This window comes from Spermophilus citellus (assembly GCF_964194105.1).
Source record: "Spermophilus citellus genome assembly, chromosome: 5".
In the NCBI taxonomy this organism is placed as follows: Eukaryota; Metazoa; Chordata; class Mammalia; order Rodentia; family Sciuridae; genus Spermophilus; species Spermophilus citellus.
The window spans coordinates 138386345-138411782 of record NC_138186.1 but is presented as its reverse complement, the minus strand read 5'-3'; the positions used below and the strand labels follow the sequence as shown (position 1 = coordinate 138411782).

Here is a 25438-nt window from a genome sequence, read left to right as displayed (position 1 = left end):
ATTATATACTACTAAGTCTTTATAGATGTTTCACACTGGGACAATGGAACAAAATGGTTTAAGCTTAGGGAGAGGGACTAAAATATAAGCATAATTACAAGGTGACAAGAATATCATAAATATTTTTAAATTCACAGGATGAAAAAAATATTTAAACAATTTTTAAATAACATTGTGTGTGTGTGTGTGTGTGTGTGTGTGTGTGTGTGTGTGTGTTGCTGGGAATTAAACCCAGGAACTCATGTGTGCTAGGCACACTCTACTACTGAGCCACATCCCTATCCCTTAAATAATCTTTTAAAAAGTTATTCAAAATTACCTCTCTTCAACTCAGCTGTCTAAATTCTAAAACAACTCCTGTCTGGACACATGTAGACAGGGTGTTTTGCATTACAAATTTTTCTAATTATTCAGTAGCATACACAAAAAATAGATTAAACTGCCACAGTTTGCTTTTGATGGTTTCTAGAACCACTTGTTAAAATCTAAACATGAAAATCCAGGTAACAAAAAAATTTGGTCAGGATATTTGCTTGTGAATATTGATCAAGCAGTGGGCAAGTCCATTTGCCATTAAAAAGCAATATTAAGGATTCCAACATGGCGGCGGGCACGGAGAGATCAAGTCTCTGACCTCTTCAGCTGTGCAGGCATAGGGAGTCGTAAACAACCTAAATCTGTTTGCTCAGGATCACTAGGCAATGCTGAGCTGACGTGGATCTGGGGCAAACAGTCTGGGCCTCTCAGAACACACACTGAGCCCGGATCGGCTGAATTCAAGCTCCCATTCGCCTGCTTCCCGCAGACAAACAGCTGTGACTCAGCACTAATCCATCCGGCTGAAACAACTGGTCAGCCCTTCTCATCCTACGGAGGTAAATGCCTACCGAGCCTTCATAGGTAGTGGCCACAGGTTTGAAACGGGGCTGGGGAGAGACAGTAAGGACCCACCCGTTGCATTGGTCACCCGGCAAAGGGAAATGAACTGTCACCATTTGCAAGAGATACCACCATGGCACAGAACTGACGTCATCAGACTGTGGCGGAGGAGACAACTTCATTGAAACCTGCGACTACAGTGACTTCTTCCCTTCCCTTCTAATACCTTTCCTCCCAAGCATCAAATAAATTTATAGGAGTAAACAGTAATTCAGCAGTCAAACAGAACAAGAAGTAACATGAGCAGCTTCAAAAAGCAAGGAAGAAAAGGAATACAAACAATGCAGGACAGACTAAATATTCAGGAGGACCTAGAGTCATCAGAAAAATGGTCATATAAAGAACTCAAGGAACACCTTACACAGATGGAATGGAACCTTAAAGAGGATACAAGACAGCAAATTCAAGCAGCGAAAGAACACATTGAGAATGAATTACATAAACAGATAAAAGAAGAAGATAAGCATCTTTATCAGGAGATAGAGATTATAAAAAATAATCAAACAATAATTCTAGTAATGAAGGAAACAATAAACCAAATTAAAAACTCAATTGAGAGTATCACTAACAAAGTGGAGCAAGTAGAAGACAGAACATCAGATAATGAAGACAAAATATATCATCTTGAAAAGAGTCTAGCCAACTCAGAAAGGCTGGTAAAAAATCACGAGAAAAACATCCAAGAGTTATGGGATAACATAAAAAAACCAAACTTACGAGTCATCGGGATAGAAGAAGATACAGAGATTCAAACCAAGGGAATGAGAAACCTGCTGAATGAAATAATTACAGAAAACTTTCCAGAAATAAAAAAGGAAACAGATCAGATATACAAATTGAAGACGCATACAGGACACTGAGCACACAAAATCACAGTAGACCAACGCCAAGACACATTGTTATGAAGATATCCAATATACAGAACAAAGAGAAAATATTAAAAGCTACAAGAGAAAGGAGACAGATTACATTCAGGGGTAAACCAATAAGGTTAACAACGGATTTTTCATCACAGACACTGAAAGCAAGAAGGTCATGGAACAATGTATTTCAAACACTGAAAGACAATGGATGCCAACCAACAATTCTGTATCCAGCAAAATTAAGCTTCAGGTATGACAACGAAATAAAAATCTTTCATGATAAACAAAAGTTAAAAGAATTTGCAGCCTGAAAACCAGCATTGCAAAGCATTTTGAGCAAAACACTACATGAGGAAGAAATGAAAAACAATAACCAAAACCATCAGTGGAAGTGCCTCGGTAAAGACAGAGGGCGAGGGGAAAGATAATCATGGAGAAACAAACTAAATTTTTTTTAAAAAAAGGATAAATAATCAAACATGGATGGAAGTACAAACCATATATCAATAGTAACTCTGAATGTTAATGGCTTAAACTCTCCAATAAAGCGACATAGGCTGGTATCTTGGATTAAAAAAACAAATTCAACAATATGCTGCCTCCAGGAGACACATCTGATTGGAAAAGACATACACAGGCTGAAGGTGAAAGGATGGGAAAAAATATACCATGCACACGGTCCTCGTAAGCAAGCAGTGGTGGCCATCCTCATATCGAATAAAATCGACTTCAAGACTAAGTTAATCAAAAGGGATAAAGAAGGACATTATATACTGTTAAAAGGAACCATTCACCAACAAGACATAAAATTATCAATATTTATGCACCAAATAATGGTGTTGCAACATTCATGAAACAAGTTCTCCTCAAGTTCAAGAATCAAATAGACCACAACACAATAATTATGGGTGACTTCAACACACCTCTCTCACCATTGGACAGATCCTCCAAACAAAAGTTGAATAAAGAAACTATAGAACTCAATATCACAATCAATAACCTAGACTTAACTGACATATATAGAATATATCAACCATCATCAAATGGATATACTTTTTTCTCAGCAGCACATGGATCCTTCTCAAAAATAGACCATATATTATGCCATAGGGCAACCCTCAGTAAATATAAAGGGGTGGAGATAATACCATGCATTTTATCTGATCATAATGGAATGAAACTGGAAATCAATGATAAAAGAAGGAAGGAAAAATCCTACATCACATGGAAAATGAACAATATGTTACTGAATGATCAATGGGTTACAGAAGACATAAAGGAGGAAATCAAAAAAATTCTTAGAGATAAATGAAAATACAGACACAACATATCGGAATCTATGGGACACAATGAAAGCAGTTTTAAGAGGAAAATGCATCGCCTGGGGGTCATTCCTCAAAAAAAGAAAAAAACAAATAAATGAGCTCACACTTCATCTCAAAGCCCTAGAAAAGGAAGAACAAAACAACAGCAAATGTAGCAGAAGGCTAGAAATAATTAAAATCAGAGCGGAAATCAATGAAATTGAAACAAAAGAAACTATTGAAAAAATTAACAAAACTAAAAGTTGGTTCTTCGAAAAAATAAATAAGATCGACAGACCTTTAGCCATGCTAACGAAGAGAAGAAGAGAGAGAACTCAAATTACTAACATACAGGATGAAAAAGGCAATATCACAACAGATGCTACAGAAATACAGAAGACAACTAGAAATTATTTTGAAAACCTATATTCCAATAAAATAGAAGATAGTGAAGACATCGATAAATTTCTTAAGTCATATGATTTGCCCAGACTGAGTCAGGAGGATACACACAATTTGAACAGACCAATATCAATGGATGAAATTGAAGAAGCCATCAAAAGACTACCAACCAAGAAAAGCCCAGGACCGGATGGGTATACAGCAGAGTTTTACAAAACCTTTAAAGAAGAATTAATACCAATACTTTTCAAGTTATTTCAGGAAATAGAAAAAGAGGGAGCTCTTCCAAATTCATTCTATGAGGCCAACATCAACCTGATTCCGAAACCAGACAAAGACACCTCAAAGAAAGAAAACTACAGACCAATATCTCTAATGAACCTAGATGCAAAAATCCTCAATAAAATTCTGGCGAATCGAATACAAAAACACATCAAAAAAATTGTGCACCATGATCAAGTAGGATTCATCCCTGGGATGCAAGGATGGTTCAATATACAGAAATCAATAAATGTTATTCACCACATCAATAGACTTAAAGATAAGAACCATATGATCATCTCGATTGATGCAGAGAAAGCATTCGACAAAGTACAGCATCCCTTTATGTTCAAAACATTAGAAAAACTAGGGATAATAGGAACTTACCTTGACATTGTAAAAGCTATCTATGCTAAGCCTCAGGCTAGCATCATTCTGAATGGACAAAAGTTAAAAGCATTCCCTCTAAAATCTGGAACAAGACAGGGATGCCCTCTATCACCACTTCTATTCAATATAGTTCTTGAAACACTGGCCAGAGCAATTAGACAGACGAAAGAAATTAAAGGCATTAAAATAGGAAAAGAAGAACTTAAATTATCACTATTTGCAGATGACATGATTCTATACCTAGAAGACCCAAAAGGGTCTACAAAGAAACTACTGGAACTAATAAATGAATTCAGCAAAGTGGCAGGATATAAAATCAACACACATAAATCAAAGGCATTTCTGTATATCAGCGACAAAACTTCTGAAACGGAAATGAGGAAAAACACTCCATTCACAATATCCTCAAAAAAAAAAATAAAATACTTGGGAATCAACCTAACAAAAGAGGTGAAAGACTTGTACAATGAAAACTACAGAACCCTAAAGAGAGAAGTAGAAGAAGATCTTAGAAGATGGAAAAATATACCCTGTTCATGGATAGGCAGAACTAACATCATCAAAATGGCGATATTACCAAAAGTTCTCTATAGGTTTAATGCAATGCCAATCAAAATCCCAATGGCATTTCTTGTAGAAATAGAGAAAGCAATCATGAAATTCATATGGAAAAATAAAAGACCCAGAATAGCAAAAGCAATTCTAAGCAGGAAGTGTGAATCAGGCGGTATAGCGATACCAGATTTCAAACTATATTACAGAGCAATAGTGACAAAAACAGCATGGTACTGGTACCAAAACAGGCGGGTGGACCAATGGTATAGAATAGAGTACACAGAGACTAATCCACAAAGTTACAACTATCTTATATTTGATAAAGGGGCTAAAAGCATGCAATGGAGGAAGGATAGCATCTTCAACAAATGGTGTTGAGAAAACTGGAAATCCATATGCAACAAAATGAAACTGAATCCCTTTCTCTCACCATGCTCAAAAGTTAACTCAAAATGGATCAAGGAGCTTGATATCAAATCAGAGACTCTGCGTCTGATAGAAGAAAAAGTTGGCTCTGATCTATATATTGTGGGGTCGGGCTCCAAATTCCTTAATAGGACACCCATAGCACAAGAGTTAATAACAAGAATCAACAAATGGGACTTCCTTAAACTGAAAAGTTTTTTCTCAGCAAGAGAAACAATAAGAGAGGTAAATAGGGAGCCTACATCCTGGGAACAAATCTTACTCCTCACACTTCAGATAGAGCCCTAATATCCAGAGTATACAGAGAACTCAAAAAATTAGACAATAAGATAACAAATAACCCAATCAACAAATGGGCCAAGGACCTGAACAGACACTTCTCAGAGGAGGATATACAATCAATTAACAAGTACATGAAAAAATGCTCACCATCTCTAGCAGTCAGAGAAATGCAAATCAAAACCACCCTAAGATACCATCTCACTCCAGTAAGATTGGCAGCCATTAAGAAGTCAAACAACAATAAGTGTTGGTGAGGATGTGGGGAAAAGGGTACACTTGTACATTGCTGGTGGGACTGCAAATTGGTGCAGCCAATTTGGAAAGCAGTTTGGAGATTCCTGGGAAAGCTGGCAATGGAACCACCATTTGACCCTGCTATTGCCCTTCTCGGACTATTCCCTGAAGACCTTAAAAGAGCATGCTACAGGGATACTGCCACATCGATGTTCATAGCAGCACAATTCACAATAGCTAGACTGTGGAACCAACCCAGATGCCCTTCAATAGATGAATGGATAAAAAAAATGTGGCATCTATACACAATGGAGTACTATGCAGCAATAAAAAATGACAAAATCATAGAATTTGCAGGGAAATGGATGGCACTAGAGCAGATTATTCTTAGTGAAGCTAGCCAATCCCTAAAAAACAAATACCAAATGTCTTCTTTGATATAATGAGCGCAACTATGAACAGAGCAGGGAGGAAGAGCAGGAAGAAAAGATTAACATTAAACAGAGACATGAGATGGGAGGGAAAGGGAGAGAAAAGGGAAATTGCATGGAAATGAAGGGAGACCCTCATTGCTATACAAAATGACATATAAGAGGTTGTGAGGGGAATGGGAAAATAAACAAGGAGAGAAATGAATTACAGTAGATGGGGTAGAGAGAGAAGATGGGAGGGGAGGGGAGGGGGGATAGTAGGGGATAGGAAAGGTAGCAGAATACAACAATTACTAATAGGGCATTATGTAAAATTGTGGATGTGTAACTGACGTGATTCTGCAATCTGCATTTGGGGTAAAATTGGGGGTTCATAACCCACTTCAATCTAATGTATGAAATATGATATGTCAAGAGCTTTGTAATGTTGTGAACAACCAATAAAAAATAAAATTAAAAAAAAGCAATATTAATAGATTAAATAGGGCACATGAATACTAAAGAGAGATTAAGATAAGATGGTTAATCAGTAAAACAAAATCAAGACCAAAAATCATCCTTGGCCATCTTTTCTGTGTATTATAATAAAAATATATAAAGAAACACGGTACACTTTCTAAAAACCCAAAGCCTGATGACCTCATAAATTTAATGCTTTACTTTCAGGAGAACTGACTGAAGAAGTTATTTAGAATCTATTTTTCTTCAACTTACTACATACTTCAAAGAACATTTAGCTAAAATCAAATAGATTTAAAGGTATATTTGTGTGTGTGTGTGTGTGTGTGTGTGTGTGTGTGTTGTCTTCTGTTCGTTAGAGTTCTCTGAATCTTATTGTAGAAAATTGAACTGGCATTTAAATCTGGTGACTAATATACTGGTGGTATATAAATGTAAATTCATTTGGTTCATCAGTTGGTATTTGCTTCTCAAACTCTTGATATCGAAGAGTTACTAAAGCCAAGAGACTAGCCCAAGTCTACACAACAAAAAACTGTCAAAGTTGGAACTCAAATGCAGATCAATGTGGCTCCAAAGCATCCCACTTTTGTCTTTATACTACAATGCTGCTCTGTGTCCAACAGTGGAAAATATATTATATTCTATATTTTCACTTCTATATTTTTCACTCTAAAATAAAACCTTTAGCCAGAAAACATTTACAATGCTTCCTCTTGATTTACAGGGTCAGAATTCTAACTTCCCCACTTACCACATCTATGTCCCTATGAATGTTGCTCGGCCCTTCTATGGTTCACTTTCTTTATTTGCCAACCAGGGATTTACAAATATGGTATTTCTATACCACAGGGATTCCATAAAAATTAAATAAGATAATACTAAGCACCTAGCATAGTGCCTAGCTTTCTTGAAACAATGTTGGAATAGTTGCAAACAAGAATTTTATGCATTGTTCTATATTACTAACATTTACATTCTTTTGCAACTAACTGATGTCCCATCACAGGTAAAAAGAACAGCTACTGCTAATTAATCATACAAAAGGTTTCTAGCAGACCTATGAAAAGACTGCAGCTCAAAGAGCCAGTGAGATACAGATAGCTTTAGGTTTCTAGATGCACCAAATGGAAATGTGTAGCATTGAAAAAATAATCATACCAAGTTCAGTTTATAAGAACATATCTCATTCTGAAGTTTTAACAATGAGTGTCAGGCACATGTGGTAATGTCACAATCATTCACAGTCTCAGCTGTGCTCTCAGTGTATAATGCCGCCCAGCAAGCATTATACACTTTCAATCACAGGGCTTCTTTCTAGTCATTCACTCTTTTTTTGGGGGGGTCATATCTCCAAAAGATTTGAAACGATTTTTTTTTTAAAATCAGAAATACAGAAAGGGTATACTATCAATAAAAGTAAAAATTAGGAGCAACATAAAACAAACTGTGACAGAAAGTAAAGAACAGAGGGAAGAACAGACTACAGAGGGAAAGATCCTAAGAGCCATGAACTGGGCTTCGAACTTCCCAATACTTAAGAGTGAAAGAGGAAGCTAGGTAATTCTCAGCTTGGAGAGTCTAAAGAGCACATCATGGATCTCTCTGGATCAGAGTGTCTGCTCCATAGCTGCACAGAGCTTCAGGCCACATCTACCCTCAAACCCCTTCTTTCCTCCCACCCTTTTTCTAAGTAAGCAAGATTGTCCACTCCACTTCTCCACTTCAGGTTGCTGCTCCTCCCAATTCTACACGCCATGGGGGACCTGTGGGCCCAGAGCTAGACTGGCCCATATAATGCCCAGGGGTGAATTTCTAAGTTTTAAAAAGTTGCTCCTTCCTTAAGACACTTCATTTCCATCTTTTGAAAATTTTTCATAGCATACTGCTTTTGTTAGTATAGAATGGCACTTTACACTATAATATGTAATTGTAATATCCTTGATATATATAGTATAGTGACCTTGCAGGTTGTATAGTTCATAGTCTGTACCTTTTTTTAAATTTTTATATGGAAAGTAGGAGAAAGAAACTCATTCTACTTGAACATGGAATAGTAAGAATATTCCCCAGAGCTGTTAGAAGTCTGATTCCCATCACCAAGTGAGGCCAGATAGGATGAGAACACAGAATCTACTGGAAGCCACCTGTCCCCATCATCAAGTAAAGGCTAACAAGGTGAGACAGAGTGGAAAGAAGAGGTGGAGAGGTAGAGGGTTGAGGATGTCTGCAAGTCAGGTTCAAAGCCAACTTCCAAACCTGTCTTATTTTGCACATGTGTGCCTATACATTTTCCCTTTTAATTAAAAAAAATCAGGGCTGGGGTTGTAGACCAGTGGTAGAGCGCTTGCCTCGCACATGTGAGGTACTGGGTTGGATCCTCAGCATCTCACATAAAATAAATAAATAAAATAAGGGTATTGTGTCTATCTACAACTAAAATTTTTTTAAAAAATCAATTTGCCTTGAGGTTTGTGACCTCCTGGCATCTTTCCTGCCACTGCATTGACTCTTTCTACTGTCCTTTTCTACTTCTGCTTTGGTTCCCAGATGCCTCTTGAATTCCCGAGACTTTCAGAGTACTCCAGCCACTGCCTATGCTCCTTTGGTTCCCTTTTATCCTGAAGACAGGAAAGGACAGTACATCATTCTCTGGTGCTGACTTCCACCCGGCTGTCAGTTTAACTCCCCAGCATCCACTGACCTGTCCCAATGTCAGAACCTGACAGTGAGTATCTTTAACATGGAAGGAAAGAATTGGTTTGAAGAAACATTCACTCCTATCCACAAAACACAGTGAGGATTATAGAATATATGCTCCAAAACTTAAAAAGAATAAATTATTTTTAAAATGTTCATAAGCTATTGATAAATTAGTTTTAAAATAATTTGTCCTTTTTAAGTTTGTTAAGTTGTTTTGAGTGAAGGTTTTCCTTTGAACCATCTTATTAACTAATTTGAATTACCATATCACGTCTATTTTTTTTAATTTGTATCTCCTTTGAAATAGTTATATTTTTATGTACTTTTTTAAAATGTGGGAAATTTTGTCATAAAAAACACCATTTTAGAATATGATTATTATTTTTGTCCCCAAAGAATAAGAACCACAAATTGGCATAAACTAAATGCTTGACTTGGAGCAATGGAAAAAAAGTATATTTTTAAAACAGCCAACAACCACATGCCAGTTATCGAAGTATTCTTTCAGCTCCAAACCCACCCTTCCTTACTCAGATTTACAATTCCAGGGCTAGGACTTAGCAAATTTACTTCTTTGCCAGCTCCATTTGTTAAGTTCTGCCAAGAGGGGCCACTAGAAGGAAACTGGACATCCCATTGACCCAACTATGGCCACTGTCTCTGCAGCAACTGGTTCCAGTAGAAGTTGATTCCAGTTTTCATTTCATTTTCACCTCACTCCTGGAATCAACCTCATTACATGTCCTCACGAAGAATAGCAAAAGTTGGTTAGTGTGCCATCCTCGGAGGCCAGAGGACCAGGTTTGAGGTTTCTTTTCTGTGTCACTAGGGCACCTCCTTGGATGCAGCAACCCCTCCTCAAAAGTGTGAATCTTCACTATGTGGAACCTTTCCTTCTAGAGGTTAACCCAGGCATAACTGGTCTTCCTCAGTTATGCCTTTCCATTCATTATTTCTCCAAAACTGATTTAAGTAATTCCTTATTAAATGCTCTCTGTTAAAATAACTGATGTATTTCCTATTTCCTTGGCTGGGCTTTTACCAATACAAACTGTTTCTTTATCCCCCTCCACAATGTTGTAATTATGAAGGATTCAGATATAAACATCAAAACAAATTTACAAAGTTAAGAGCAGCTATAAGAGTGAAACTCTTTTCAAAAACCTGTATATTTGATAAACTATTCCTCCATAAAACAATTTTAATTATGCCTTTCAATTTAATAATCAAATTTCATACAGTTTTACATATATAAATTTTAGGTTCTACACAAACTAAAATTTTATAAATTTAATTTTCATTGGAAGGTAAATAGGTCAAGTATATAGAGTAATGAGAATACAATGGATATTTCAATGATTCTTTTAATCTTAAATTTACCATCATCATATTAGAGAACATTAATTTAAAATAAGTCTAAATTTGGACAAGAGGGTTTATAAAATTTTCACTTATGAAGATAAACACACAGTAGGCAACACACCTTATCTTGTTATCTTGAGGACTAGTTGATCATTAATTGCCAGGTGTTCCTACCATGAGTTTAATAACCAACATGTTATGTTGTGCATAAGTTGTACAAGAATGTACTTAGACAAGAACCCATACTTACATATTATGCCTCTATTTTAAAGCAAGTTTGTTGATCTTAAAGGCACTAGTTAAAAATAATCACTTAATAGTTATTATAAATTAAGGAGAAATTTAAAAGCATATTCTTTTTCATTTAGAGTTTGGTGGCTTAAAATAGTTTAAACATTTTGCTGAGCACAGTGGCATATGTTTGGAATTCCAGCTGTTCAGGAGGCTGAGGCAGGAGAACTGCAAGTTTGAGGCCAGCCTCAGCAACTTAGTCAGACTCTATCAGTGGTAAAGTGTTAACCTAGCATGCATGAAGACCTGGATTCACTCCCTAGTACTGCAGGGAATAAAAGTTTGAAAATTCTGGCTTAAAAATTCTCTTTCAGAACTGGGAATGATGGCACACTCTTTAATCCCAGCTACTTGGGAGGGTGAGACAGGAAAATTGTAAATTCAAGCCCAGCCTGGGTAACTTAGTGTCTCAAAATTTTTTTTAATTAAATAAATAAAATTGGCTAGGGATATGGCTCAGCTGTGGGGGGGGGGGCTCTATGTTCAATTCCCAGTAACACATAAATGGACAATCAAAACCAAAAAAATTCTCACCACTATTATTAGTAATTATTAATTCAGGCATCCATGAATTATTAATGCAAATTTTTACTTGAATAACTTCTCTGTTTTAAGATTCCATTTCAATATTCTCATTGTTTAAAAGAAGATTTATTGCAAACATAACAAGAATACTGCTGATTTAATGTATATACCATCTGAGTTCTCAGGCCACCACAAAAAAATAATGTGTGAAGACTAATATCCAGTGTCTTGAAGCCGTCACCCTGGAGCCCTGTTAAAAAACTCTTTTCCTTTCCACATTAAAGAGCCCTCTAAATTAAAACAATCTGATTCTTCTGCCTTTGCTCACCCTAGCCAAGCAGCCAGTCCTTCAGTCCCTTCTTGTGATGTGGTTTCCAGGCCACACCGTCCTGGTCTCCTTTAGGACACATTCCAGGTTGTGAGATCTCTAAATAATGTTTGACTACAATAAACCCAGATGGAAATCTTAGGTTAACAAATTATCTGCTTGCCAATTTATGAGCTATCATACACATTACTCAAATCCCTGAAAAGGATGACTTTACAGCTAACTTTAGCTAAACATTTAAAATGCTTAGAAAGTGTGAATTTTATTTTTGCTCTCCAATGGTCGGAGGTGAGGCATCAAATTGAAGCCTGATGTAATTCCCATGACAAATGCCAACAACAACTATATGACCACAAAAAAGGGGCAGTGGGGTCTGAGAAGGAGATGAAAAATGCATCACCCCTTCCACCAGATTCTTTCTTCCATCTCCCATCAGCATCACCAACATGTGAGCTCTACCTCTCAAGAGGATATGACACCTTCTCTCCCTCCACTCCAAGCATCTTGTTTGTACATCACTTTCTCCTTAGTACTATAATTTTTCTGTACATAAATCTTATGTTCATAAATGTCCATGACTAAATTTGTAAGTTTTGGGGGGAGTATGCAGTAATAGGAAATTGTAAGCCTAAATGTCTTTGGGGTATAATAAAATTAACAACATTTATGTCCAAGTTAGCATAGCATTTAAGTTCAAGCTCCAGTTATTCTTTATATTTTCACCATACAGTTCAGGTTTTGTCTGACTATTTGCTAAGAGCAAAGAACTTTACTATGCAAGTGAAAGGTTTACTAGTCCCAAGGTCTGTTAACTTGTAACCTTACCATTACAAATGCCTGTCATAATACATTTAATTTTCTAAAATGTATGCTGTAGAAACTGTTTGTTGATGTCAAGTTGTAAATCCTGTCTTTGATACGAGCTCAAGGTAATTTCCAAGATTGGTGGTAATTAACTTGCTTTCATGGCCTTCATTGATTTAGCTATGTAACTTCCTGTCATGTAAAGGGTGTGGCTTCACTTGTTAGACTGAAAGCATCAAGATCCTTCACCTTGATTTTTTCCTTTTGGAGCATACTAAACTTTGGGATCCAACACATTTATTTTTTAAAAGTCATGAAAATTAAAAAGAAAAAATAAAAACTCCTCCTCATTGTTTCTTCTAAAACACCTGCTCAGAGCTTTGCAGACATTACAGGCCAAACAACCTTCACTGAAGTACACTGAAATATTCTTCACAGTACCGTCACGTAAGGCTAAATTTCACTACAACTAATATGGAACATGAAGACTCAGAAGAAATCAGAAAGCTTTCATTTTTCTCTGTTTGGTATATTTGTTCTAGAATATATGCTGAAGAATGGCATATAATAAACTCAGTAAATATAATTTCTCTGTAGCAATAACAGTGCATTGATTGTATAGCTACAGTGATCTTAGAAGTCAGCTTGGCATAGCTAAGGTTTTATTTCTACTTATATGCACTGAGAATCTCCTAGAATAACATCTAAAGCCTCCTTTTGCATGTGATAAAGGTTTAACCCAACCAAGTTTAAGCAAAGAAGAAGGGGAAGAGCTTCGTGTAGGGAAGAAGGTCCCAGGCATGGCTGAACTCAGAAGGTCAAACATTACCACCAGAGTGTCTCTCTTCTTTATTAGACTTCTTTCTTTGGCACTGACTTCATTCTTAGAATGACCCTCTGTCAAATCTTAAGGAAGACTGGTGACTTTTCTTGGACCACATGTCTGTCCTAGGACAGGAGGCAAGGCATCATGATAGACAGGACCTCAAGAAGAAGGGGAGGGAGTCCCCCCAAAGGAAGGATGCTATGCAGACAAATGCCATGAGTCTACTCAACAATTCATGGTCTGAAGTTCTATGTCCCTTATTTCCCATTCTGGGAAAGTGAAAATAATACCACGGTTTGGGTATAGTTATACAATTAACATATTCTTTATCTGTTGCAGAGAAATTATATTTATAATATAATATACTATACGCCAAGCATAATGTCAGGCATTTTATAACCATTAGCTATTTAATTTTCACAATAGGTAGATATTACTTGAGGTGAGGGTACAGAAGCTTAGAGAAGTGAAATAGTAAATGTCAGAACCAAAAATACAAACTGAGTCAGTCTGTCTCCAAAACCTCTGCTTTTCTACCAGAGTGCGAGTTTTGAGGCTCTCATTGAAGAGTAAGTTCATGTATGAAAGCTCAAAGACCTATGTATTAAGCAAGGCCAAAATTAAGCAGATCTATAGGAAGTGATTTATCACATGTCCTCATCAGGTTTTCTAGCTTTAGCCTAATGCCTAGAATTCTTCCATAAGACATTATTTTGGGTGAAGTCATTATCAGTGCTTAAACTATTTTATTATTTTACTACAAATACCTCCCAAGAGTTCTTAGGATTTTAGTCTTGTTAAAGTGCAAGTGCCCCAGGAAGAAGTAACAAAAATGAAGATTTCTTTTATTAGCCCAGACCTTTATGTCCATCAGAAATCCTGCTCCTTTTTCACATGGCCCCAGGAAAGAAGACACAAGAACAGGTCAAATCACACTGTTGGAGGATAGGGCATCTATGTGTAACTCACAGCAGCCATAGCTACACCAGGGGCTGGGAATGATCCTACAATCTAGGTAATCCCATTGAAAATTATTCAACATTTGATGGAAAAATCCAGGCAAATTCCCAGAACACCTGAGAACAACAACAAAAGAAAATACTATTAATACATAGCCTCTGAATTAACAGAGGGAATCAGGGAGATAAAATAAGAATATTAGCATTTGTTCTAATGTTCCTATACTGAATTTTAGAAACATTATTTTATAAAGGGAAAATCTAATCTTTACTGACTGTGGCTAAATAGTTTACATTTGTACAACATTACTGCTGCCACTATGCAAGTGTTGGCAGTATTACCAGCATAGATCTTATGCAAAATGTAGTCTCGGGTTAACAGCACCACTGGCTTCACTGCTTCCGGAGGACAACAGATACTGACTGAGCAACCTGGGATCCAGGCCTTCTGCCAGCCTTGGGCCCCATCGTACCCCTGGAGGACTGGAACTGAGAAATTACCCAATTCTCTGGCTTCTAGCAACTTCTCCTCTGAAATGGGACATTTGGAGAGCATATATTTTTTAACAGTTGCATTTCATAAGCATATCTGAAAATAATCCTGCCATAGTATCTGGCACACAGTAATCATTCAATAAATTAAGAAGAGAAGGAAGGGGAGGGAAGAGAAGGGAAGTAGAGAATGAGGAGGAAGGGAAGAAAAGAATGTCATCATGTCTACAGCACCACCACCCCCCTTTTTTTTAAATTCTCCAGACTCTTTGCTTAAAGGACAAAGGGGGAAAATGGATAAACTTTCAAAATTTTAGGAGTTCATGACCAAAGTCATTCAAAATTCTGTCCTCTGGTACATACTGATATTGTCTCACTGGCAGCCTAACAGGCAATGTGTATCATTCTCTTCATTGACAAACATTCAGAACATGCCTCCTCTGGGTGAGACACTGTGTTAGGTTCTGGTACAACTAAGGGGACATCAGTATTTGTCCTGAATGTGGGGTGCTAGAAATTCATGTGATAAGAGAGAACAGCTATGTGAAAGATAATCACAAAGTCATTGTGTCTTAAATGTGAAGAGAAGAGCAAAGTATAAGACTAAGATTTCTGGAAGCTTTCTGGAGAACTGGAAAAATCTAAATACAGACTCCCTGAGTGTAACTGAATAATTACCACCATGGTAATTAAAGTTCAAAAATAAAAGTACTCACCAGAGATTAAATCCACAATGTACACCTCAATGTATATATTAATGTAACACCAGCAAATTCCAAACCATCAGAAACTATCTGGAGATCTGACTCAATTTATGAAAAAAATACCATAAATGGTCCTGGTAAGAAGTCCCACAAAAAAGACTATATTAAAATATATTTCATGATACAGTTAAATTGTGTGTCTTGTTAAAATACATATTTATCTTAATATTTGTTTTCAGCATCACAGAATACCAGAGTTAGACATAAAGTAAGCCGTCAACGTCAACAGCTGGTCCATTCCCCTGTCCACACCCCCAGGAGCGAGTTGTTTCCCCATCCTGTGCTTCAGTATTTCCAGCCACCAGAGCCTGCCTGTCTCATGAGGCAGTCTGTCTCATCTCTGAACGTTCACTTATTTGATTTCTACATAAAAGCAAAGTACTTCAAAATGGAAAAAAAATGTGCAGTAAGATAAGAGCAAGTAAAATGTCTTCTGATTGGTTATTGTCTATTTAGTTACCAAGTTTTTGTTTGAGGTAGATAAACCGCAGTGGTCAGCATGCCTGTGTAATGACATTTCTTTTGAGGGACATTCCTTTCAGACAGCTCACTATGAGAAATTAGGTAATTTAAAGAAAGAAGCCCTATGAAAGAATACAGCAAAAACTACATTGGAGAATATCTACAGTATTTGTTAATCCTACAAGATCTGCATTAATTTTTAATGTCAAGTATATTCCTATATAGCTTTATAAAGAGTCTAGTCTTCCAAGAAACATGCATATTATTTTCAGTATATGCTACTTACGATGGTCCAAAAACAAACAAAAAAGTATACAGTTTGGGAAAACGTTCAACCGCTAGACTTAAACAAGAAGGTCCATGCTGCTCTGTGCTGCAAGAACAGACATGTAAACCATGGCAAGCTCTGCTGTTCACCCCATAGTCAAGATTTCTGGCCATGCAGATAGTTCCCACATGAACTTAGGCCCCTTCAAAACAGGTTGACTCAAGAATCATTTTGTTATCAGCAGATTAAAGCAGTAACACTAATAAATCAATTAAATTAGTTCTATCTACCACCACCACCACCAAAAGGCCAAAGCAGGATAAAATAGCAGGAGAAGGGAGGATCACTTGACGCTTACCACTTGGCCAGGTGGATATATCCTCGCTGTATTTCTGTAGGACTGCAGAAGATGAGCTTTCCAACTCACCTGTGTTTTAAGAATGACACCCACAAGTTTAAACTCTCCCCCAAAACCCATTGAATTCTGTATAATCTGAGCTAACACCCAGAGGAACATTCCAACACTGCTGCTGCCTTTTATGACAGGATCAGAAAAATGTGGGTGTTTGCATGGTAAATGCTTCCAGAGTAGGGGACTCAGAGAGGCTAACAAGACTACTATGTAGTTGGGTCATGAAGATGAATAAATCCCAGAAGGGGAAGTTACTATATGATCCCGTAACAAAATCAAAATAATGCTGGGCCCTCCCAAGTGTCTCCTATGGATTCATTTACAAGTTATCACACAACTTATGGACAGGTTACCTCTAATTTGTGCTATTTATAGGTTTCTTAAGGTACCTGGGCAATGCATTCTCCACCCCTTTTTTTCAACACTCCTTTCATAGCTACTACCAGACATGTACTGCTAGCAGGATAGTAGAGACTGTTTAAAGATTTTCTTCAGACCATAGTATAGTATAATTTCTCGTATAGCAGAGAAATTATTAAGAGGAAAAAGATATAGTGAAGTAATGATAACATCAAAGACAGAAAAAAGAATGATGAGGAGAAACTGTGGAAGACCAGGGGACAGCAGGGTAAGGGAGTGGAGGTAGAGGGATTGTTCCAGCTCCTATCAACATTTGCACTTCTGAGCTTGAATTTCACTTCAGATGTGGTGTCCTCTCTTCACTTTCTTTGTGAAAGTTTGGAATTCAAGGAGGAGAACCGAAAAAAACATACACAGCCCTTCCTGTCAATCAACATTAGGAAACACACTGCATGTAAAACAGAAGACTGTGTCTTTCAACAGTCCCAGATAAGGAAGACAGAAAAGAGTAAATTCCTCATGCATTGAGACTTTACTTCTTTTGATAGGGCCAATAAGATTGCTTACAGACAGGGGCAGAAGAGAAATAGAACAGAAGGAAAGCAGGTGCTCTAAGTGAGAACCTGAAGCAATGGAACAGGAAATTAAGATTGGTGAGGAAAGAATTCACTATCCTTGCCTCTGTCCAAACCAAGGATTTTCAGATAGTCATGTCCTCTCAAAAAAAGGAAGAAAAAGAAGAAGAAGAATCAATCAACCAAAATATTTAAGAACTATAAATAAATCATTTTGACAAATACCTGTGCTAAATGAATTACAGTGGTCATTGTTAGAAAGTAAATGACTTTGTTATAGGATCATCTTAGGTTATAAGATCAGGACTGTCACATGCTGGACAATATCATTTTCATGAGTAAAATACAGAGCACTCTTGTTAATAATAAAATCTCAAACTCTCCCAACATTTATTCCAAAGCATTCCCAAAGATTTCTTATGAAAACTAACTTATTTCTTGTGTGAATTGGTGTAGAATGTGTATTAATTTCTTAAAACCTGTCCCTGGCCAGTTTCCTGAGGAAAAAGCAGCAGGAAATTGAAACCAAATGTGGATCTTTGAGCATTGAACTAAATATCATGAAATTCTGTGGACCTATTTAAATCAGAGTTAATCACTGATGCGGTAGTTATGTGGCTGCAAAATTAGCAAGTACGACTGGAAACATTTTATTGACAAGGAAGTAAAGATTGCATATTTCGGGGCAGCCAGTGTAAGTCAAACTCTATTCAGCATACTAAAATGCCAGGATTCTATTTAACAAAGCTAAAATGTAAGTATATGCACATAAGTCAGTGAGGAAAAACTCCAATGCAAATGGTCACCACTTTAAGTTCTGTTTTCTGGGCCACAAGCGGCTGTGGAAACTGCCTGATATGTGTTTTAAAATATTCACTCAGGTTTTTGCTGGAGGCAAAGCGGCATTACTTGTTAGGAGTGGTCTTACAGTTACACCTGAATCCCTTCCCTGAAGAACAAAGCAGAGGACACATGAAAATACCTGCAAATGGACACAATACGTCATTTTGGAATCAGCTTTACCTCTACATAGGTAGAGCACTGCCCTGAAAATGTGCCAGTTTTAGATAAGAGAAATGAAGTCTGGCTTCTACAATGTATCAAATTGAATGCAGTGATTTAAAGAAACTCAAAACTAAACTCTGACTCTAGATAGTGTGATAAAATGGGGCTGTAGGAATACCAGCAGAAGAAAATCAGAAAGACTATTAACATAGCCTATTGAGTTATGGTACTTAATTTATAACTACACACCTGTCATTAAAAATGCATATTCAAAAACCACAGCTGATTATTCTATCTTTCCCATAAGAAAAATCAAAAGTACCCCAGAAAGCAAACACAAAATAGTCAGGCACCAAGGATTCTGCACAGTACAAATTGCACTTACAGATTTTCCCCTCGTCTCTTGAGAAAGGAAAGCAGCAAAGCTGGCCCATGGCACTGGCTTTCTTTCCTGGTGTTCCTTTCCGTGGGCACCCCAAATAGAAACTGCAGCTACACCACGGTCTGTGAGCACACCCTGCCTATTCCACACTGAGGAGCGGCTTGGAGCTGGAAGAACCAATACACACAGCCCAGAGAAAGAAGGGGACTCGCTGCAGTGAGCAAAAGAGGCTCCTCCTCCCGCTTCTCCAGCTGAAGCAATTGCTCTGGGACTGGCATTCAGCAAAAGAAGTGGCCATATGCTCACCTAATTCTCACAAAACTGTAAGCCCCGGCCGAAGATAAGTGCCACGTGCACTGTGTGGCAATCTGCATGTGTCTTTAAGAAGGTAACAGAAAAATCTGGATTCCTTTCTCCTACAGACAAATTTAGTAATTACACATGGAAATACAAATCCAAGGGAAAAAGCCCCACATTTTCTGTCTGCTATTTAAAGAGGAAGAGCTTTCTTTTATGCCTAGGAGATTTTTGTTTGCTTTATGCATAGGAAATCCAACACAGCAGAACACAGGAAATTCAAGTTGTAAGAAGTGCCATTAACTACCTAACAAACTACATGAACAATAGAAATATCAGGGAAGTAGGGGGTGGGGTACCAACTATTACCTACACTTTACAGCATATATTTTAAAGTTAAATACCTGCTTTCTCAATCTGCCTTATTACTCTATTAAGGCATTAAGCAATGCTATGAATTTTGAAATCACAGCATCAAATATGTCAATAGCTGAGAAAATTTTCCAAATCTAGATGCACCACTGAGAAGATCAGGGATAAAGGCATCTTTTTGAATGAAGTCACAACTGAGTGAGCAAATTTAGGGGTAGCAAGCAATCCAAGACAGGACATATTTATGAAGTGAGAAAATGGATTTCATATCATTGAGTTTAGTCTGCTCTCTCATATGGAGAGTAGCCTTACTTTATGATACTGCAGGAGTGAAAGACTGCTCAAAGTACCAAGAATGTCATCCAAATTCTTCCTTTATTCCTCAGCTTCCTTAGCTGGGAACATATAGATTGCCATTTTCCAGGAGTTGGAAGGAGAGGAAAATGGGTGATATGAAAACTTCAAGTGTTTCTGGAGACAGCATGTCTGCCTTCTTACCCCCCACCCCAATAAAGACAGTGTGCATTTTGGAAAAACAAAAATCATTCATTTTACAAATTCTACATATTTCACTTTAAGAAAAAAAAGAAAGAAACAGTTAAGAAGCTGACAAATACTAAATTATACTTTTGGTGGATATTTTCAGAGATAAAATGTTAATAATTACAGATTGATAAACAAGTCAAAGAGCATTTTATTGTAATTAATTCTGTAGTTCACAGTTAAATTAATATGTACTTCAATATTCCAAGATTAGAAAATTGTGAATATGTAATAAAAATAAAATATTTAATTGATTAAATGAAACTGGAAATCTATCCACATAATTCAAACATTGAAAATGTTATGTACCTTTAAATGGCTTTCACTTTTTCAGATTATTATTTTTTTTTACTTCTTCAGATTATTTTAAATGTAAATATTTTACTTATTTCGTCTTGATTTAAAGATAGAGTCTATTCCTTATATAATAAGTACTGTAATTTTTATGTTGAATTCTAGTCATAGCTAGTTTTGTTTTTTTATAGCTTTTCACCCCATAAATTAATAGCAATTTTAAGCTCTTCTAGTATTCCTTCACAAATTTACCAACACATGAGTGAATATAGGTATACATTTTAGAATACAAAATAAGATTTTGTATATAAATATAAAATTGCATTAAAGGCAAGAAAACAATGTGTATCTTATTAATATTTGGGCTAGAGGGCAAATAAATGGCCTAGAGCCCTAAAAAGATAAAATCATTTACCTACAGTATACTCTGAACACGGGAGAAGTAACACAGAATGGATGTCCTTCCTGGCTCCAACACTGCCACTACCAGCTGGGAAATACTGAATAAGCCTTCAGTCCTGCCTGAACCTCAGCTCCTTTATCCACAATCAGGCAGCTGAAATTTTAAGATACTCTTCAGTATTAACACAATATGATTTTGAGATCAAAATAACAAAGGAGATAGCAATCTAAAAGCCAGCAAATAGTTATCTCTTTTAATGTACTTTGTACATTAAAAGAAATATTTGCAGTGAACACTCCTCCTTGAGGAAAATGCGTAAATCTTGGCACTTCCCAATTACCAACACTGGGATGGGATAAAATATTCAGAATCAGAAAATTATGGGTTTGAATCCCGGATTTGTCAGGCGTTGCAGTTATGAAAACATAACCTCTTTGTGAGTTTTGGCATCTTCATCTGTAAATCAGGTACGTTCATTATGAAGCTTTTCATTGTTGCAAAGGAGGAGAGAAAGAAGAGAATGGATTGCCTGGTGGCTGTATATAAATGCACCTCATACTTTTTAGTATTAGCTAGTACCCTTGCCTCTTTCTCTACCAATTTTCTGTCCTGCTAGCTGTCAGCTTAAGTTAATGTTTATTTATCTGGCCTCTAAACAAAAGGCCCCTAACTCAAATGGAGAGTTTAGGGAGATAGCACTTCTATGATGAACTCTACTAATGTGACTTTATTAATTATCCCCAGTTGACACTGTTTTTGAAAATACACAATTAAGACTGAAATACAGAAATATCTCACTAATAAAGAAATAATCTTGCTATAAGATTATGCCTCTGAGGATATAAAATAAATACCCATAAATCAAATGCATTTCTACATATCAGTGATGAATCTACTGCAAGAGAAATTAGGAAAACTACCCCATTCACAATAGCCTCAAAAAAATAAATAAATAAAATCAACCTAACAAAAGAGGTAAAAGACCTCTACAATTTAAACTACAGAACATGAACGAAAGAAGTTAAAGAAGACCTTAGAAGACAGAAAGATCTTCAAAGCTCTTGGATAAGCAGAATTAATGTCAAAATTGCCCTACTACCAAAAGCATTACATAGACTTAATGCAATTCCTATTAAAATCCCAAGGATATGCTTCATAGAACTAGGAAAAGCAATCACAAAATTCATTTGAAAAATAAGAGACTCAGAATAGCCAAAGTAATCCTTAGCAAGAAGAACAAAGCAGATGGCATCAAAATACCAAATCTTAAACTATACTACAGAGCAAAAGTAACAAAAATGGCATGGTATTGGCACCAAAATAGACATATAACCAATGGTATAGAATAGAAGACACAGAGAAAAACACACACAAATATAGTTATCTCACACTAGAAAAAGTGCCAAAAACATATATTGGAGAAAAGACAGCCTATTAAGCAAATGTGCTGGGAAAACTGGAAGTCCATATAGCAAAATGAAATTAAACCTCTCTTTCTCACCCTAAAAACTCAAAGTGGATCAAGACTTAGGCACTAGAACAGAGTAACAGAAGAAAAAGTAGGCCCCAATCTCCACCATGTTGGTTTAAGAACTGACTTCCTTAACAGGACTCCTAAAGCACAAGAAGTAAAATCAAGAATAAACAAATGGGATGGATTCAAACTAAAAAGCTTCTTCTCAGCAAAGGAAACAATCAATAATGTGAAAAGAGAACCTACAGAATGGGAGAAAATCTTTACTACACATACCTCAGAGCACTAATATCCAAGATATATCAAGAACTCAAAAAACTTAACACCAAAAAAAAACAACCCAATCAATAAATGGGCTAAGGAACTGAACAGACACTTCCTAGAAGAAGAACTACAACCAATCAACAAACATATGAAAAAATGTTTATCATCTCTAGCGATTAGAGAAATGCAAATCAAAACTACTCTAAGATTTCACCTCATTCCAGTCATAATGGCAATTATCAAGAATACAAGCAACAATAAGTGTTGGTGAGGATGTGGGGGAAAAGATACATTGATACATTGCTGGTGGGACTTCAAATTGGTGAAACCACTATAGAAAACAGTGTGGGGATACCTCAGAAAACTTGGAATGGAACCACCATTTGACCCTGTTATCCCACTCATAGGTTTAGACCCAAAGGACTTAAAATCAGCATACTACAGTGACGCAGCCACATCAATGCTTATAGCAGCTCAATTCATAATAGCTAAACTATGGGAACCAACCCAGATGTCCTTCAACAGATGAATGGATAAAGAAAATGTGGTACACAATGGAGTATTACTCAGTCTTAAGGAAGAATGAAATTATGGCATTTTTAGGTAAATGGATGCAGCTGGAGAATATCATGCTGAGCAAAATGAGCCAAACTCCAAAAAAGCAAAGGCTGAATATTTTCTCTGGTAAGTAGATGCTGATCCATAATGGGGGTAGGTAGGAAAGAATGAAGGAACTTCGGATTGTGCAGAGGGGAGTGAGGGAAAGGAAGTGGGTGTAGGGATGGGAAGGACAGTGGAATGAGAGGGACATTATTACTCTATATACATGTGTGATTACACTACCAGTGTGACTCTGCACCATGTTCAGCCAGATGAAGGAGAAGTTGCGCTCCATTTGTATACAATGTATCAAAATACATTCTACTGTCATGTATAACTAATTTGAACAAATTACAAAATGAAAGAAAAACAAGATTCTGCCTCTGAAAAACTGTATAGATTACCAATTCTGTGAGAGAACCTTTCATTAAAGGAAATGAGCTTGACTCCTCGTAGAAACCCATCAGAAAGAAAAGAAAATGTCCCTTTATTCAAAAGAGTGGAGGAGAAAGAGGACATTACATTATGCTGCATCAAGAGGGAAGACCTGCCTTATCCCTCCAAATTCTGGAACTAAGCCTTAGAGAACACATGCCTTTAAGTACAAGAGACCCTTTGGGAAGGTTTCATTATACAGCAGGCAGTGCACTTAAGGAAACTATTACACTAAGAAATGAGACAGTTTCAACCTAAGTACATGAAGTCTTGATAATGTTTGGAAACATAACTCATGGAAACTTGGATGCCAAAAGATGAAAAATTATTCCAGGCCTGAAGGGGGTTGGAGTACATATCCAATACTGTATTTTGTTTCTGTATGTTCTTGTTAAAAACAAATCAATTCTCCATGATGACTCCACAATCAGCATATGTATACCACCCCCACCCAAAAGATACCCCTCCATTGTTTGGTCACTGCTGTGTCTTTGCAGTCATTTTGGAATCGAAGGTAAAGGTTCTGAAACTAAATTATCCAATACAGATGTTTGAAAGCTGTTCTTATGAAGGTCTCTGTCAATCTAGGAAAGAGACTGGGAACAACAACTAAACAAACCTCAGGAATTATCTATAAATCTCACTGGTAAAGTCCTGTTTTAAGTACCTGGGGAAAAAATCTCAGTCTAACTGTAAAATGTGGGAGTTAATAATTTTTTTTTTACCATTACTCCTACAATAGTCATATTTCCAACAAATCTTTTACTTCTCTCTGCAGTGATTTTGTTCTTCTCTAAAAGTTGCACTTATTGGTTATTGCTATACACTATACAATTTTAGCATGTAATTGGAAAGAGATTTTTTATATAAAACACAAAAAAGAGAAAATAGCATATCATATACAGCACATATGCATTTAGGAAAGGGGAAGAAATAAGTAAATAACTAGTGCTACAAAAGAAGTCCTCATTTTTTACCAACTCATAGCAGCCATTCCCAAGTCTCTAGTGAAGAACTTCTGTTGTGCCAATTTTCAAGTGGCTCCTCCATGGTTACTGTTCAGTCAGTGCTTTTCCATGTGTGTCACCCTACTTGAAGCAATGTAGATAGTCAAAGCCTTTTCCTTAGTTGAGAAATAAATTAGGGAGAATTTATTTCTCACTCAGATGACAGAACACTTGAGGTAAGGAGACTAGAAGAAGGCTGATAAGATGCAAACAAATCAACTCTATGTATATGTGGACACATTTTACTAATTCAATTCTAGCCAGTATTTATTGAACACTCACTATGTGCTAATATGATGATCATATAAGCTTTGACTCTTGAATCCAGAAGTATAGCCACAGTAGACAAGGAAGCCAGGGCCAAAGGATGGTAGGAGCCATAGCCTTAAGGAAGCAAGAGAGAACCCAGCATTCCCAAGAAGTAAATCCTGGTTGGCAGTGTTGTTAAGGCAATGCAGTGCCAGGAGAACAAAAACCAGGAACAGTCATTTATTCTAGATAGCTTCTGTTCAACTCTGCTTTCTACAGTCTGTCCTTTTCAGGTACTGACAATGAAATCACAAAAGCTGACATGAATTACTTATTCAAGGACAAGTTAAATGTTTAGATGTTAAAACCTTATTTGAAAAAAAAGAAAAATCATACAGTGTAAGCACAAAGTATACTAAATTGGCTGGTTAGCACT

The 25438-nt window shown here is 36.7% G+C and overlaps 1 protein-coding gene across 6 annotated transcripts in view; it reads right to left on the bottom strand.

Annotated features, from left to right (window-relative positions):
- Positions 1 to 25438, bottom strand: part of AKAP7 (A-kinase anchoring protein 7) — a 141981-nt gene that overhangs the window by 19387 nt on the left and 97156 nt on the right. Inside the window, exons 1-2 of one of the 6 annotated variants that reach the window (XM_081295279.1) lie at positions 19068 to 19268; positions 16689 to 16757 (exon numbers count right to left, since the gene is read on the bottom strand). The exons of 3 other annotated variants lie outside the window; for them this stretch is intronic. In XM_081295279.1, the coding sequence (XP_081151405.1) occupies positions 16689 to 16757; positions 19068 to 19116 (118 nt within the window). In that variant the 5' untranslated portion in view covers positions 19117 to 19268. Of the gene's footprint in view, positions 1 to 16688; positions 16758 to 19067; positions 19269 to 25438 lie in introns of those variants that run through there. 2 more of the 6 variants (XM_081295281.1, XM_081295280.1) reach the window with 2 other exon arrangements.